The 14,956-nt window shown below is 50.2% G+C and overlaps 2 protein-coding genes across 11 annotated transcripts in view; both read right to left on the reverse strand.

Annotated features, from left to right (window-relative positions):
• Window positions 1–1,272: 1,272 nt before the first annotated feature.
• Window positions 1,273–3,568, reverse strand: LOC143926722 (uncharacterized). 10 transcript variants are annotated; one of them, XM_077450804.1, is made up of 6 exons: window positions 3,043–3,299; window positions 2,939–2,974; window positions 2,623–2,766; window positions 2,215–2,502; window positions 1,967–2,018; window positions 1,273–1,862 (listed from the first exon to the last, which is right to left on the reverse strand). In XM_077450804.1, exons 1-5 carry the CDS (start codon window positions 3,297–3,299, stop codon window positions 2,006–2,008), a joined length of 738 nt encoding a protein of 245 aa, XP_077306930.1. In that variant the 3' UTR covers window positions 1,273–1,862; window positions 1,967–2,005. The 10 variants fall into 10 exon arrangements, 9 of the variants coding, with proteins under 9 accessions (XP_077306930.1, XP_077306895.1, XP_077306938.1 ...); XR_013262123.1 differs by having other exon boundaries at window positions 1,967–2,502; XM_077450769.1 differs by adding an exon at window positions 3,503–3,568 and having other exon boundaries at window positions 1,273–2,502; window positions 3,043–3,326.
• A 208-nt stretch (window positions 3,569–3,776) lies between these two features.
• NAE1 (NEDD8 activating enzyme E1 subunit 1) overlaps window positions 3,777–14,956 on the reverse strand; it is a 53,322-nt gene continuing 42,142 nt past the window's right edge. Inside the window, exons 15-21 of the mRNA XM_077450735.1 lie at window positions 11,991–12,030; window positions 10,299–10,385; window positions 10,074–10,166; window positions 8,382–8,496; window positions 6,105–6,154; window positions 4,197–4,345; window positions 3,777–3,938 (exon numbers count right to left, since the gene is read on the reverse strand). Coding sequence (XP_077306861.1) covers window positions 4,236–4,345; window positions 6,105–6,154; window positions 8,382–8,496; window positions 10,074–10,166; window positions 10,299–10,385; window positions 11,991–12,030 — 495 coding nt within the window. The 3' untranslated portion in view covers window positions 3,777–3,938; window positions 4,197–4,235. The remainder of the gene's footprint in view (window positions 3,939–4,196; window positions 4,346–6,104; window positions 6,155–8,381; window positions 8,497–10,073; window positions 10,167–10,298; window positions 10,386–11,990; window positions 12,031–14,956) is intronic.

Consider the following 14,956-nt stretch of genomic DNA (forward strand, 5'->3'; position numbering starts at 1 on the left):
GTCTTGTGGATTTATGCCCCATAATCACCAACATCCAGTCAAAACCCAGGAAAGTCACCACATGACTTCCGCATGTCCAATCACACTGAGGTGTGGAGCAGCAAATCCTGGGAGAGCTGGAGAAGAAAGGAGGGGGGATGGGAAGTACACAGAATGTCTCTCTCATGGCCCGTCACTCACAGGGGGGGGGGGAGAAGGCACTCCTCTGTCTCTTTGCCCACTGAAGAAAGATGCGAGGATCGCTGAGCGCTGGAATGACTCTTCATGACAAGACTGGGCACAGAGGACATGACATCCTATACTGGACCAGATACCGCTATTAATTAAAAGAAGATGTTGGGTTTACATCCACTTTACAAATCTCCATACCTAAAACATGTAAGAATGTTTACAGGTCATATGTTTAGAGCCACAGAGAAGGTCTTTGTAGCATTGTTGCTCGACCGATCGCGGCGATACCGCACACGTGTGGTTTGAAAGTCATTTCCATATATGGGCGTGACTTGTGTATAAATTCACTTCAGGCGGGGGTGGGGCACTTTAAATTTTATTTTAATTTTTATTGTTTCTTTTACTTTCCTATTTTGACACTTCCTTTTTATATTTTTTTTTTATCACTTTTATTCCTATTACAAGGAATGTAAAAGTCCCTTATAATAGGAATAGGGGGGGGACAGGTCCTCTTTACAGCGAGATCTGGGGGGGGGGGGGGTAGAAATCCTCAAATCTCTCCTCCAGGCCTTCCCAGCCGAGGCGGCAGCGTTTTTTTCAAATGCAGAGGCTGGGTGTGATGTCATGACATCGTGGCCGCCTCCGGCAGGTCATAGAGCAGTGAGGATGAACCTTGGCACCCCAGATGTTTTGGAACTACATTTCCCATGATGCTCATGCACTCTGCAGTGTAGTGGAGCATCATGGGAAATGTAGTTCCAAAACATCTGGGGTGCCAAGGTTCACCATCACTGTCATAGAGACTTCCAGGGCCCATCTGGCCCGCAGGATTCTTTATCACAAACTTCCGGCACCAGCAGATTCCTTCTTCGGGCGAGCCAATCACATGGGTGAGCCGGTAGAAGCACCGGAGGGCTGCGGGGGAGGGGACATTTGCTCCCGCCGCCTGTAAGGACAATCAAGCGGCTGAACAGCCAGTATAATTTGTTCTTATGGTGAAGGGAATCTGTATGATGTACCTGCACCCGCCCTTCACATATCACCAATGAAAGTCCGTGACGTCACCCCAGAACAATACAATCATGTGATAGAAATATGACACACAGAACAACCAAATCTTTATTGGGAGACGTTGTACAGACAAGAATGTTTTTATTCTACAATTTCTACATTTTGAGACAGACAGGATCCTGCCATCCAGAGATATTTACTGGACGCTGGTACTCTGACCCCCTCCCCCCTCCTGGTTTCCACCATCAGGACCACAGACCTCCTCATCTACAGCCATCTTCATCTGTAAAAGAACACAAATCTAGCCAACGGATTGGGGGTGTCATATCAACACGGCGGCATCTGAGGGGAGCCCGCTACACATGTTGCCAAGAAGAAGCCAGCGGGCGAGTCCTCTCCTTACATATCAGTGTTAGGGGCTCTGTCCCTTCAAAGGATAGAATTAACGTCCGGAGAATAACAGAAATAGAGCCGATTCTCTGCAGAGTCCAAGCGGGAAGGTGGCCGAGGTCTGGGACATGGCGTCGTAGATGAAGGTGGCCGAGGTCTGGGACATGGCGTCGTAGATGAAGGTGGCCGAGGTCTGGGACATGGCGTCGTAGATGAAGGTGGCCGAGGTCTGGGACATGGCGTTGTAGATGAAGGTGGCCGAGGTCTGGGACATGGCGTTGTAGATGAAGGTGGCCGAGGTCTGGGACATGGCGTTGTAGATGAAGGCATTAGAGCTGGAAGGTGGCCGAGGTCTGGGACATGGCGTTGTAGATGAAGGCATTAGAGCTGGAAGGTGGCCGAGGTCTGGGACATGGCGTTGTAGAGGAAGGCGTTAGAGCTGGAAGGTGGCCGAGGTCTGGGACATGGCGTTGTAGAGGAAGGTGTTAGAGCTGGAAGGTGGCAGAGGTCTGGGACATGGCGTTGTAGAGGAAGGAGGCCGAGGTCTGGGACATGGCATTGTAGATGAAGGTGGCCGAGGTCTGGGACATGGCGTTGTAGAGGAAGGAGGCCGAGGTCTGGGACATGGCATTGTAGATGAAGGTGGCCGAGGTCTGGGACATGGCGTTGTAGATGAAGGTGGCCGAGGTCTGGGACATGGCGTTGTAGATGAAGGTGGCCGAGGTCTGGGACATGGCGTTGTAGATGAAGGTGGCCGAGGTCTGGGACATGGCGTTGTAGATGAAGGTGGCCGAGGTCTGGGACATGGCGTTGTAGATGAAGGTGGCCGAGGTCTGGGACATGGCGTTGTAGATGAAGGTGGCCGAGGTCTGGGACATGGCGTTGTAGATGAAGGTGGCCGAGGTCTGGGACATGGCGTTGTAGAGGAAGGTGTTAGAGCTGGAAGGTGGCCGAGGTCTGGGACATGGCATTGTAGATGAAGGTGTTAGAGCTGGAAGGTGGCGGAGGTCTGGGACATGGCGTTGTAGATGAAGGCGTTAGAGCTGGAAGGTGGCCGAGGTCTGGGACATGGCGTCGTAGATGAAGGTGGCCGAGGTCTGGGACATAGCGTTGTAGATGAAGGTGGCCGAGGTCTGGGACATGGCGTTGTAGATGAAGGTGGCCGAGGTCTGGGACATGGCGTTGTAGATGAAGGTGTTAGAGCTGGAAGGTGGCCGAGGTCTGGGACATGGCGTTGTAGAGGAAGGTGTTAGAGCTGGAAGGTGGCCGAGGTCTGGGACATGGCGTTGTAGAGGAAGGTGTTAGAGCTGGAAGGTGGCCGAGGTCTGGGACATGGCGTTGTAGAGGAAGGTGTTAGAGCTGGAAGGTGGCCGAGGTCTGGGACATGGCGTTGTAGATGAAGGTATTAGAGCTGGAAGGTGGCCGAGGTCTGGGACATGGCGTTGTAGATGAAGGTATTAGAGCTGGAAGGTGGCCGAGGTCTGGGACATGGCGTTGTAGATGAAGGTGGCCGAGGTCTGGGACATGGCGTTGTAGATGAAGGTGGCCGAGGTCTGGGACATGGCGTTGTAGATGAAGGTGGCCGAGGTCTGGGACATGGCGTTGTAGATGAAGGTGGCCGAGGTCTGGGACATGGCGTTGTAGATGAAGGTGGCCGAGGTCTGGGACATGGCGTTGTAGAGGAAGGTGTTAGAGCTGGAAGGTGGCCGAGGTCTGGGACATGGCATTGTAGATGAAGGTGTTAGAGCTGGAAGGTGGCGGAGGTCTGGGACATGGCGTTGTAGATGAAGGCGTTAGAGCTGGAAGGTGGCCGAGGTCTGGGACATGGCGTCGTAGATGAAGGCGTTAGAGCTGGAAGGTGGCCGAGGTCTGGGACATGGCGTCGTAGATGAAGGTGGCCGAGGTCTGGGACATAGCGTTGTAGATGAAGGTGGCCGAGGTCTGGGACATGGCGTTGTAGATGAAGGTGGCCGAGGTCTGGGACATGGCGTTGTAGATGAAGGTGTTAGAGCTGGAAGGTGGCCGAGGTCTGGGACATGGCGTTGTAGAGGAAGGTGTTAGAGCTGGAAGGTGGCCGAGGTCTGGGACATGGCGTTGTAGAGGAAGGTGTTAGAGCTGGAAGGTGGCCGAGGTCTGGGACATGGCGTTGTAGATGAAGGTATTAGAGCTGGAAGGTGGCCGAGGTCTGGGACATGGCGTTGTAGATGAAGGTATTAGAGCTGGAAGGTGGCCGAGGTCTGGGACATGGCGTTGTAGATGAAGGTATTAGAGCTGGAAGGTGGCCGAGGTCTGGGACATGGCGTTGTAGATGAAGGTGTTAGAGCTGGAAGGTGGCCGAGGTCTGGGACATGGCGTTGTAGATGAAGGTATTAGAGCTGGAAGGTGGCCGAGGTCTGGGACATGGCGTTGTAGAGGAAGGTATTAGAGCTGGAAGGTGGCCGAGGTCTGGGACATGGCGTTGTAGAGGAAGGTATTAGAGCTGGAAGGTGGCGTTGTAGAGGAAGGTATTAGAGCTGGAAGGTGGCCGAGGTCTGGGACATGGCGTTGTAGAGGAAGGTGTTAGAGCTGGAAGGTGGCCGAGGTCTGGGACATGGCGTTGTAGAGGAAGGTGTTAGAGCTGGAAGGTGGCCGAGGTCTGGGACATGGCGTTGTAGATGAAGGTGTTAGAGCTGGAAGGTGGCCGAGGTCTGGGACATGGCGTTGTAGATGAAGGTGTTATTAAATATCACAAACTGCTTTGTAATGATTTTTATGGCTTCCTGGGCAGCAGCTCCTGAAAAACAGAAATGGAAGGTTGTTAATGTGAACAATAAAACATCCAGCAGGTGATTTTAGGTGAATGGAAATCACAATGTGAGTGACCCAGAAAAGGTGCTGAAGCCCAGAAGAACCTCCGGGGTGAATGAGCTGATTCCATGTCCATCAAACAAAAGATGTGAGAAGTCTAAAGTTTGTTTTCTTTAAAAAGCAGCCTGAATAGAAAATCCAGTCCCCTGCCAGCGGCTGTAAAGAGGGGCCCCTTCTCTCTGTGAGGAACCAGTGACCTCTCTGCAGAGGTCTGACACTCCCCCTGCCAAGTCAGAGATCTCCAATTTGCTGGTTGTAGAGCTCTAGGTTGGACTCAGTAGGGGGCATGTTGGACCTCTGCAGGGATACCACTGCTTCTCAGCAGACAGCAAGGGCCCCAATCTAAAACTGCTAGCAGGGATCAGACTTTTCTACACTGTGACTGCTTAACCCCTTCAATAGAAGAATCGAAGATACATCGTCATACTAGAGGAGAAGATACATCGTCATACTAGAGGAGAAGATACATCGTCATACTAGAGGAGAAGATACACCGTCATACTAGAGGAGAAGATACACCGTCATACTAGAGGAGAAGATACACCGTCATACTAGAGGAGAAGATACACCGTCATACTAGAGGAGAAGATACACCGTCATACTAGAGGAGAAGATACACCGTCATACTAGAGGAGAAGATACATCGTCATACTAGAGAAGATACATTGTCATACTAGAGAAGATACATTGTCACACTAGAGGAGAAGATACATCGTCATACTAGAGAAGATACACCGTCATACTAGAGAAGATACATCGTCATACTAGAGAAGATACACCGTCATACTAGAGAAGATACATTGTCACACTAGAGAAGATACATTGTCACACTAGAGGAGAAGATACATCGTCATACTAGAGAAGATACATCGTCATACTAGAGAAGATACATTGTCATACTAGAGAAGATACATTGTCACACTAGAGGAGAAGATACATCGTCATACTAGAGAAGATACATCGTCATACTAGAGAAGATACATCGTCATACTAGAGAAGATACATCGTCATACTAGAGAAGATACATCGTCATACTAGAGAAGATACATCGTCATACTAGAGAAGATACATTGTCACACTAGAGGAGAAGATACATCGTCATACTAGAGGAGATACATCGTCATACTAGAGAAGATACATCGTCATACTAGAGGAGAAGATACACCGTCATACTAGAGAAGATACACCGTCATACTAGAGAAGATACTAGAGGAGAAGATACACCGTCATACTAGAGGAGAAGATACACCGTCATACTAGAGGAGAAGATACACCGTCATACTAGAGGAGAAGATACACCGTCATACTAGAGGAGAAGATACACCGTCATACTAGAGAAGATACATCGTCAAACTAGAGGAGATACTAGAGGAGAAGATACATCGTCATACTAGAGAAGATACTAGAGGAGAAGATACATCGTCATACTAGAGGAGAAAAGGATGCATTGGGGGAGATTTACTAAAACTGTAAAATCTGGGTCAGCTGTGCATGGCAGCCAATCAGCTTCTACCTTCAGCTTGTTCAGTTAAGCTTTGACAATAAAACCTGGAAGCTGATTGGCTCCCATGGACGGCTGCACAGATTGTGTGCGCTCCAGTAACTCTCCCGCCATGCCGGGTGTGTCAGTAACACAGGAGAGGTTTATGATGAAGGCCGTGTTATCAGACAGATGAGGGATTTACCTCCTAGGAAGGAAGCGATGGTGTGCGGCTCGGCCGCTCCGTACCGGCAGCTGGAAGAGAAGAAATGCCCAGTTAGTGCGGCAGAGAAGGGCGAGCGCCTGACCTACTTCCTGCAAGACACGCGTCCATCTCATCCCTCCCAGAGCACTCAGGAACCCGGGGGGGCGCTCAGCCCTCGGGGGCCAGTTATATATAGTCTGTGCACCCCCATAGTCTTCTACTGACCAATGAATGATTAGCGGTGTTATCTGAAAGATGGGCTGCAGTCCGGGGTGAAAAGTCTGCATGAGGGCGGAGCATACTATGCAATGAGAATGTATACAGAGTATATAGAGAGTATATACCTTTCCATGTCATCATTCTAACCACAAACCAGAGATTATCAAGATGAAATGAACACTTATTGCTGCTCTTGTTCCCTTCATGTGTAATATATGTCTGGCCAATAGAGATTTATATATATAAGAGAAGAAACATTTACATTACATCTCTGCAATAAATTTATATTTCGGCCTCTTTACAAATGAATAAAATACAAAAAATGCCCATTAATCTGCCAGAAATCCAGGGAGCTTCCTGCCCGCCTGACAACACTGCCTCTGCTTGAATGAAATCCTGAGGCGTGTTGTCAGCTCTGCCTGAGCTTTACTGGGCTGGAGATCAGCATCCGTCTATTCTATTTATTTCTCTGTATGTGCAGTTTGTAAAGAGATAATGAGACCCGCTGAATCACTGCGTATTTGATGGAGGCACAGCGGGTACCGGGCATGCCACTGTTTGATGATGGCACAGTGAGTACCGGGCGTGTCATGGTGTTTGATGATGGCACAGTGGGTATCGGGCGTGTCATGGTGTTTGATGATGGCACAGTGGGTACCGGGCGTGTCATGGTGTTTGATGATGGCACAGTGGGTACCGGGCATGTTACGGTGTTTGATGGCACAGCGGGTACTGGGCGTGTCATGGTGTTTGATGGCACAGCGGGTATCGGGCGTGTCATGGTGTTTGATGATGGCACAGTGGGTACCGGGCGTGTCACGGTGTTTGATGGCACAGCGGGTACCGGGCGTGTCACGGTGTTTGATGGCACAGCGGGTACTGGGCATGTCACAGTGTTCGATGATGGCATGGCGGGTTCTGGGCGTATCACGGTGTTCGGTGATGGCACGGCGGGTACCGGGCGTGTCATGGTGTTTGATGATGGCACAGTGGGTACCGGGCGTGTTACGGTGTTTGATGGCATAGCGGGTACCGGGCGTGTCATGGTGTTTGATGATGGCACAGTGGGTACCGGCGTGTCACGGTGTTTGATGGCACAGCGGGTACCGGGCGTGTCATGGTGTTTGATGATGGCACAGTGGGTACCGGGCATGTCACGGTGTTTGATGGCACAGCGGGTACCGGGCGTGTCATGGTGTTTGATGATGGCACAGTGGGTACCGGGCGTGTTACGGTGTTTAAAGGCATAGCGGGTACCGGGCGTGTCATGGTGTTTGATGATGGCACAGTGGGTACCGGGCGTGTCATGGTGTTTGATGATGGCACAGTGGGTACTGGGCGTGTCACGGTGTTTGATGGCACAGCGGGTACCGGGCGTGTCATGGTGTTTGATGATGGCACAGTGGGTACCGGGCGTGTTACGGTGTTTGATGGCACAGCGGGTACCGGGCGTGTCATGGTGTTTGATGATGGCACAGTGGGTACCGGGCGTGTCATGGTGTTTGATGATGGCACAGTGGGTACCGGGCGTGTTACGGTGTTTGATGGCATAGCGGGTACCGGGCGTGTCATGGTGTTTGATGATGGCACAGTGGGTACCGGGCGTGTCACGGTGTTGGATGGCACAGCGGGTACCGGGCGTGTCACGGTGTTGGATGGCACAGCGGGTACTGGGCGTGTCACAGTGTTCGATGATGGCATGGCAGGTTCTGGGCGTATCACGGTGTTTGATGATGGCACAGCGGGTACTGGGCTGCTACAGTACAGAATGGAAAAGCTTCCTGGCAGCAGGTCGGCCATGGCAGTGATAAGTGGGTGAAGGGGAGATCGGAGGTCTGGAATTCATACTTTGTGTAGATGAAGATTGTGTGTAGAATGTAAAAGTAAGAAGACAAATGGAAGCCGATTTACAATGAATTACTAGAATAAAATAATGTGAATAGGAATGTAACCAATCTGTGAAGTAAATGTTTGGGGGGGTGGAGCTTCCTATGGGGGAGGGGCAGAGCTTCCTGTGTGGGCGGAGCTTCCTATAGGGGGGAATGGAGGCGGACTTACAATTCCTGGATATATTCATCCTTCACACACAGAGATAATCCGTATTCCTGGAGGAGACCGCTCAGACAGCTCTTCAGCTTCCCGCAATCCCCTTCTACCTGGAAGTTCTGGACGCCTGCAGGAGAAGCACAGCGGAGGATGAGCCTCCCCTTTCCATACACCCTCATAAACTTCTACATCAAATCATTTCACTGACCTCTCTTTTTGGTTTTTACACTTTTCCCGTTTTTTGGGGGATTTTGACACTTGGAAATAAATGTGATTTATTTTTCTATATTTTTCAATTGATGTGTTAGTGTTGACATTGTTAGTTTGATTGAAAGAAGACACAAGTCCATCCAGTCCAACCAATCACATAATATCATATCGATCGCCTCGAATGTGGATTAAATAGGAAGTAAACTTCCATCACTAACTTACCTCTAGGTGGTCCTAGAATAAGACTTACCTATAGGTAATGTAAATATCTTCTATATACACATACTGTACATGAAGCCGGTCACGTGACTGGCACATGTGCTGTGAAGGAACGACCACGCGTGATGTTTCTTCAGAGCCCTTTCCCACAACCATCATGGCGGCTCGGGCAGGTCACAACCCTGGAGCCCGCGAACCCGGAAGTGAGACGGGTGAAGATGGGGAGCGCTTGCAACTCTGACATCTCAGCACTGGAAGGGCTTCGTTTTAAGGTAAGTTTAACTTAATGTGCTAGTATACGATGCATACTAGCCCATTATGAAAAAAATGCACCTGAACGCGTCAAAAACGCACATACAGAAAAGCACCTGGAATGCGTTTCTATGGTGTGAACCGGCCCTAAGGCCATATAAGACACCCACCAACCCCGCTACAGCCTTGAAGGAAACCTGCTGCTGCCCACTGCTGACCTCTCCATCTGGAAATGTGGGTTGCTTGGCTGTCACTGCTGTCCTCTCCATCCAGAAATGTGGGTTGCTTGGCTGTCACGCGGTCCTCTCCATCTGGAAATGTGGGTTGCTTGGCTGTCACTGCTGACCTCTCCATCTGGAAATGTGGGTTGCTTGGCTGTCACTGCTGTCCTCTCCATCTGGAAATGTGGGTTGCTTGGCTGTCACGCGGTCCTCTTGCTTCAATACTCCGAGTCACTCGCCCAGAACAGATATGCAGGTCAGGATTCCCAGAAGCACACGCTTCTTCTAAGGAAGGGACTCGGAAACTACTGAAGTTGGAGTGTCAGCTTAACAGCCAAGGAATTGGCATTTTTAGAAGGTGAGGAATGGAAGCCGCAGATTTCTTGGTTTCCATGTAGAGGCGACAGCGGCTCCCCCTGCTGGGTCTATGGTATCGGTGTCACCTGGCACCGCAGTGGTGGGGAGCCGAGGATTAATGGCAGACGTGTATAGGGGGCCAGGTGTGACATCACCCACGTCGTCATGTGACCCCACATCGTCATGTGACCTTCCTAGGACCCCTCTAGTACAACGGCTGAAAGATCTCAGGCCCCCGACAACAAAGGAAATCGGCCTGAACTCCACAGCAAGGTCTGGGAGAAGAGCCTCGGATGATTCTTCTCCATACATCTTATGATTGGATTAGAGATTACCAATAATCATCTATGGGGCAGATGAGTGGCGGAATACTCCCCCTCCCCCCCCACCCCCGGGATTCAGGACAGATTTCTTCTACAATTTATATGAATGAAGGGAAGTGTACCCGGGTATCTTCCGTGCTGCTTGTAGAAGCGCTCCACCGCTCTCAGCATGAGATAGAAGACGATCTCACTGTCCGGATTCTCCATGAATGAGACTGGAAGAGAAGAAGGACAAATCAAACGTTGCGTTTGGATTCGCTCTGCCAATGGAAACAAAGTAACATATCAAGTGGAAAACACGTTATAAACAGTAAAGAGCGGCGAATGCCGACGCCGTAATCTCTTACCGATGTCGTCTTTCTTCGCCGTGTCCAAACCGTACTCCTCGCACACAGATCTGCCCCTCACCACTCGCAGGAAAGCGCAATTCCTACCTGAACAGCCAGGAAAACAAAACACAATTCTCAACAGTCTAAAAGGGAAAAGATTTCCTCTCACTTCCTGTTGTGTTTATGGGACAGGAAGTGAGGGGACATCTCCCCAATGGGGACACAGATGGAACAAAAAATAAATTAAAAAAAAAACCTGACAGGGGTTCTAACTGGTGGTGCACCAAAACCAGAAATTCACGATTCACTTGGCCAAAAACCAAAATGGACAGTTTAAAAAAAAAAAAAAAAAAAAAGATATATTTCATATATAATTGTATTATATTCAACTTTTTAATTAATATCATGAATTTAAATTAATATGAATTTATTTTTGCCCGATAGAAAAAAAAGGCGGTGATAATGGCCACCAAAAATGATCAGAAAAATGCAGGTAACCCCATTTTCAGCTGATAATTTTTAGGGGCCGATATATCAGTGCATCTCTAGTTAATTCTGGCCTGAATCCTGGGGGAGGTCATCCCAATTCTGCCCTGAATCCTGTGGGGGGGGGGGGTCATCCCAATTCTGCCCTGAATCCTGTGGGGGGGGGGGGGGGGGGGGTCATCCCAATTCTGCCCTGAATCCTGTGTGGGGGGGGGGGTCATCCCAATTCTGCCCTGAATCCTGTGGGGGGGAGGTCATCCCAATTCTGCCCTGAATCCTGTGGGGAGGGGGGGGCATTCCAATTCTGGCCTGAAACTTGTGAGGGGGAGGGGTCATTCTGGCCTGAATCCTGTGGGGGAGGGGGGCCCATTCCAATTCTGGCCTGAAACTTGTGAGGGGGGGGGGGTCATTCAGGCCTGAATCCTGTGGGGGGGGGGGTCATCCCGATTCTGGCCTGAATTATTTTATTTTGAATGTGCTGAATCGTATTGGATCGCAACAAAAGTAGCGCAATGCATTCCGCATTACAGCCGGATCACATGATACTTCTGCACAACACAATCTGGTGCAAGCCAACGGGACTGCAGTTTCTGAGTCATGTGATGCCTAACCCCCAAGCCCCTCCCCCACCAACAGCCCACTGACAGGAGGAGGCATTCTTTATTTTTTTAATTATTTCAAATGTGTGTGGATAGAGATGAATCCTTCTGGTCATTAGATCATCATACTCCAGGATCCAGACATAAAGTCATACCAAGGAAAATGTCAAACAAGCTCAGTAGCTCAGGCGAGTCGGCTCCACACAGCTTCCCTCTAAGGACACCCAACCCACACTCAACTCAAACCATAAAACCCGACTAAAACTGGATGAAAGAGTCCAGGATCATTGTATTGTTGGTAAATAAGTCATATATAAAAAATACCCATCGCGTAACGGAGGAACACCCCTCCCCCTTCATCAGGGCCCAACACAGGAAAAAACTTGGGTGGAGAAAACAGAGACTACACAGATCGATATTAGAACCAGGACTGGACCGAGCAGCACCGGATCTAATATAGATCTATAAAATCTTTGTTTTTTCAGGATCCAACTGAGTATTAACCTGTGTTGAGCCCTGATGAAGATTTGTGCCCCTGAAACGCGTTGGATGCTTTTATATGGCGTTATTTTCAGTTTTTTTCATCCACTGGTCATTAATTGTAAGAAAACATAAGAGAACTTACAAAAGAGACGAATTTCTTTTTCTGAAATGCTTTCCGGAGGCTGAAATGACAGCAGAAAGTTCTAATCAAGACAAATTCTTTATAAGGTTCAAAGAGTTCTCTGTAATTACAGAACATTGTTTTAAGTTTGAAAGACCAAATCTCTGAGCCCGTGGTATGGGCCTGTGGGTCCCCTTCTAATCTCTGAGCCCGTGGTATGGGCCTGTGGGTCCCCTTCTAATCTCTGAGCCCGTGGTATGGGCCTGTGGGTCCCCTTCTAATCTCTGAGCCCGTGGTATGGGTCCCCTTCTAATCTCTGAGCCCGTGGTATGGGTCCCCTTCTAATCTCTGAGCCCGTGGTATGGGTCCCCTTCTAATCTCTGAGCCCGTGGTATGGATCCTCTTCTAATGTCTAAGCCCGTGGTATGGGTCCCCTTCTAATCTCTGAGCCCTTGGTATGGGTCCCCTTCTAATCTCTGAGCCCTTGGTATGGGTCCCCTTCTAATCTCTGAGCCCGTGGTATGGGTCCCCTTCTAATCTCTGAGCCCGTGGTATGGGTCCCCTTCTAATCTCTGAGCCCGTGGTATGGATCCCCTTCTAATCTCTGAGCCCGTGGTATGGGTCCCCTTCTAATCTCTGAGCCCTTGGTATGGGTCCCCTTCTAATCTCTGAGCCCGTGGTATGGGTCCCCTTCTAATCTCTGAGCCCGTGGTATGGGTCCCCTTCTAATCTCTGAGCCCTTGGTATGGATCCTCTTCTAATCTCTGAGCCCTTGGTATGGGTCCCCTTCTAATCTCTGAGCCCTTGGTATGGGTCCCCTTCTAATCTCTGAGCCCTTGGTATGGGTCCCCTTCTAATCTCTGAGCCCGTGGTATGGATCCTCTTCTAATCTCTGAGCCCGTGGTATGGATCCCCTTCTAATCTCTGAGCCCGTGGTATGGGTCCCCTTCTAATCTCTGAGCCCTTGGTATGGGTCCCCTTCTAATCTCTGAGCCCGTGGTATGGATCCTCTTCTAATCTCTGAGCCCGTGGTATGGATCCCCTTCTAATCTCTGAGCCCGTGGTATGGGTCCCCTTCTAATCTCTGAGCCCGTGGTATGGGTCCCCTTCTAATCTCTGAGCCCGTGGTATGGGTCCCCTTCTAATCTCTGAGCCCGTGGTATGGATCCTCTTCTAATCTCTGAGCCCGTGGTATGGATCCCCTTCTAATCTCTGAGCCCGTGGTATGGGTCCCCTTCTAATCTCTGAGCCCTTGGTATGGGTCCCCTTCTAATCTCTGAGCCCGTGGTATGGATCCTCTTCTAATCTCTGAGCCCGTGGTATGGATCCCCTTCTAATCTCTGAGCCCGTGGTATGGGTCCCCTTCTAATCTGAGCCCTTGGTATGGGTCCCCTTCTAATCTCTGAGCCCGTGGTATGGATCCTCTTCTAATCTCTGAGCCCGTGGTATGGGTCCCCTTCTAATCTCTGAGCCCGTGGTATGGGTCCCCTTCTAATCTCTGAGCCCGTGGTATGGGTCCCCTTCTAATCTCTGAGCCCTTGGTATGGGTCCCCTTCTAATCTGAGCCCTTGGTATGGGTCCCCTTCTAATCTCTGAGCCCGTGGTATGGGTCCCCTTCTAATCTCTGAGCCGTGGTATGGGTCCCCTTCTAATCTCTGAGCCCGTGGTATGGGTCCCCTTCTAATCTCTGAGCCTGTGGTATGGGTCCCCTTCTAATCTCTGAGCCCTTGGTATGGGTCCCCTTCTAATCTCTGAGCCCGTGGTATGGATCCCCTTCTAATCTCTGAGCCCGTGGTATGGGTCCCCTTCTAATCTCTGAGCCCTTGGTATGGGTCCCCTTCTAATCTGAGCCCTTGGTATGGGTCCCCTTCTAATCTCTGAGCCCGTGGTATGGGTCCCCTTCTAATCTCTGAGCCGTGGTATGGGTCCCCTTCTAATCTCTGAGCCCGTGGTATGGGTCCCCTTCTAATCTCTGAGCCCGTGGTATGGGTCCCCTTCTAATCTCTGAGCCGTGGTATGGGTCCCCTTCTAATCTCTGAGCCCGTGGTATGGGTCCCCTTCTAATCTCTGAGCCCGTGGTATGGGTCCCCTTCTAATCTCTGAGTCCTTGGTATGGGTCCCCTTCTAATCTCTGAGCCCGTGGTATGGGTCCCCTTCTAATCTCTGAGCCCTTGGTATGGGTCCCCTTCTAATCTCTGAGCCCGTGGTATGGGTCTGTGGGTCCCCTACAGCTCTCAGTACACGTGTGATAGGAATGTACAGCTCTCAGTACACGTGTGATAGGAATGTACAGCTCTCAGTACACGTGTGATGGGAATGTGCAGCTCCCAGTACACGTGTGATGGGAATGTAGAGCTCTCTGTACACGTGTGATGGGAATGTACAGCTCTCAGTACACGTGTGATAGGAATGTGCAGCTCTCAGTACACGTGTGATAGGAATGTATAGCTCTCAGTACACGGGTGATGGGAATGTACAGCTCTCACTACACGTGTGATGGGAATGTACAGCTCTCAGTACACGTGTGATAGGAATGTACAGCTCTCAGTACACGTGTGATGGGAATGTGCAGCTCCCAGTACACGTGTGATGGGAATGTAGAGCTCTCTGTACACGTGTGATGGGAATGTGCAGCTCCCAGTACACGTGTGATGGGAATGTAGAGCTCTCTGTACACGTGTGATGGGAATGTACAGCTCTCAGTACACGTGTGATAGGAATGTACAGCTCTCAGTACACGTGTGATGGGAATGTACAGCTCTCAGTACACGTGTGATAGGAATGTATAGCTCTCAGTACACGGGTGATGGGAATGTACAGCTCTCACTACACGTGTGATGGGAATGTACAGCTCTCAGTACACGTGTGATAGGAATGTACAGCTCTCAGTACACGTGTGATGGGAATGTGCAGCTCCCAGTACACGTGTGATGGGAATGTAGAGCTCTCTGTACACGTGTGATGGGAATGTACAGCTCTCAGTACAC

This window comes from Lithobates pipiens, unplaced genomic scaffold, assembly GCF_037356315.1.
Source record: "Lithobates pipiens isolate NorthernLeopardFrog02 unplaced genomic scaffold, aLitPip1_a1.2 Scaffold_10, whole genome shotgun sequence".
Lineage (NCBI taxonomy): Eukaryota > Metazoa > Chordata > Amphibia > Anura > Ranidae > Lithobates > Lithobates pipiens.

What these genes read in the sequence shown, in the direction of transcription:
- LOC143926722 (XM_077450769.1), bottom strand. Translation starts at nt 3,299, where the DNA reads ATGCCATGTCCCAGACCTCGGCCACCTTCCAGCTCTAACACCTTCCTC. An exon ending in ATGTCCCAGACCTCGGCCAC is followed by an intron (nt 2,975 to 3,042) that starts CTTCCAGCTCTA and finishes CAGCTCTAATAC; the next exon opens with CTTCATCTACAACGCCATGT. An exon ending in ATGTCCCAGACCTCGGCCAC is followed by an intron (nt 2,767 to 2,938) that starts CTTCCAGCTCTA and finishes CAGCTCTAACAC; the next exon opens with CTTCATCTACAACGCCATGT.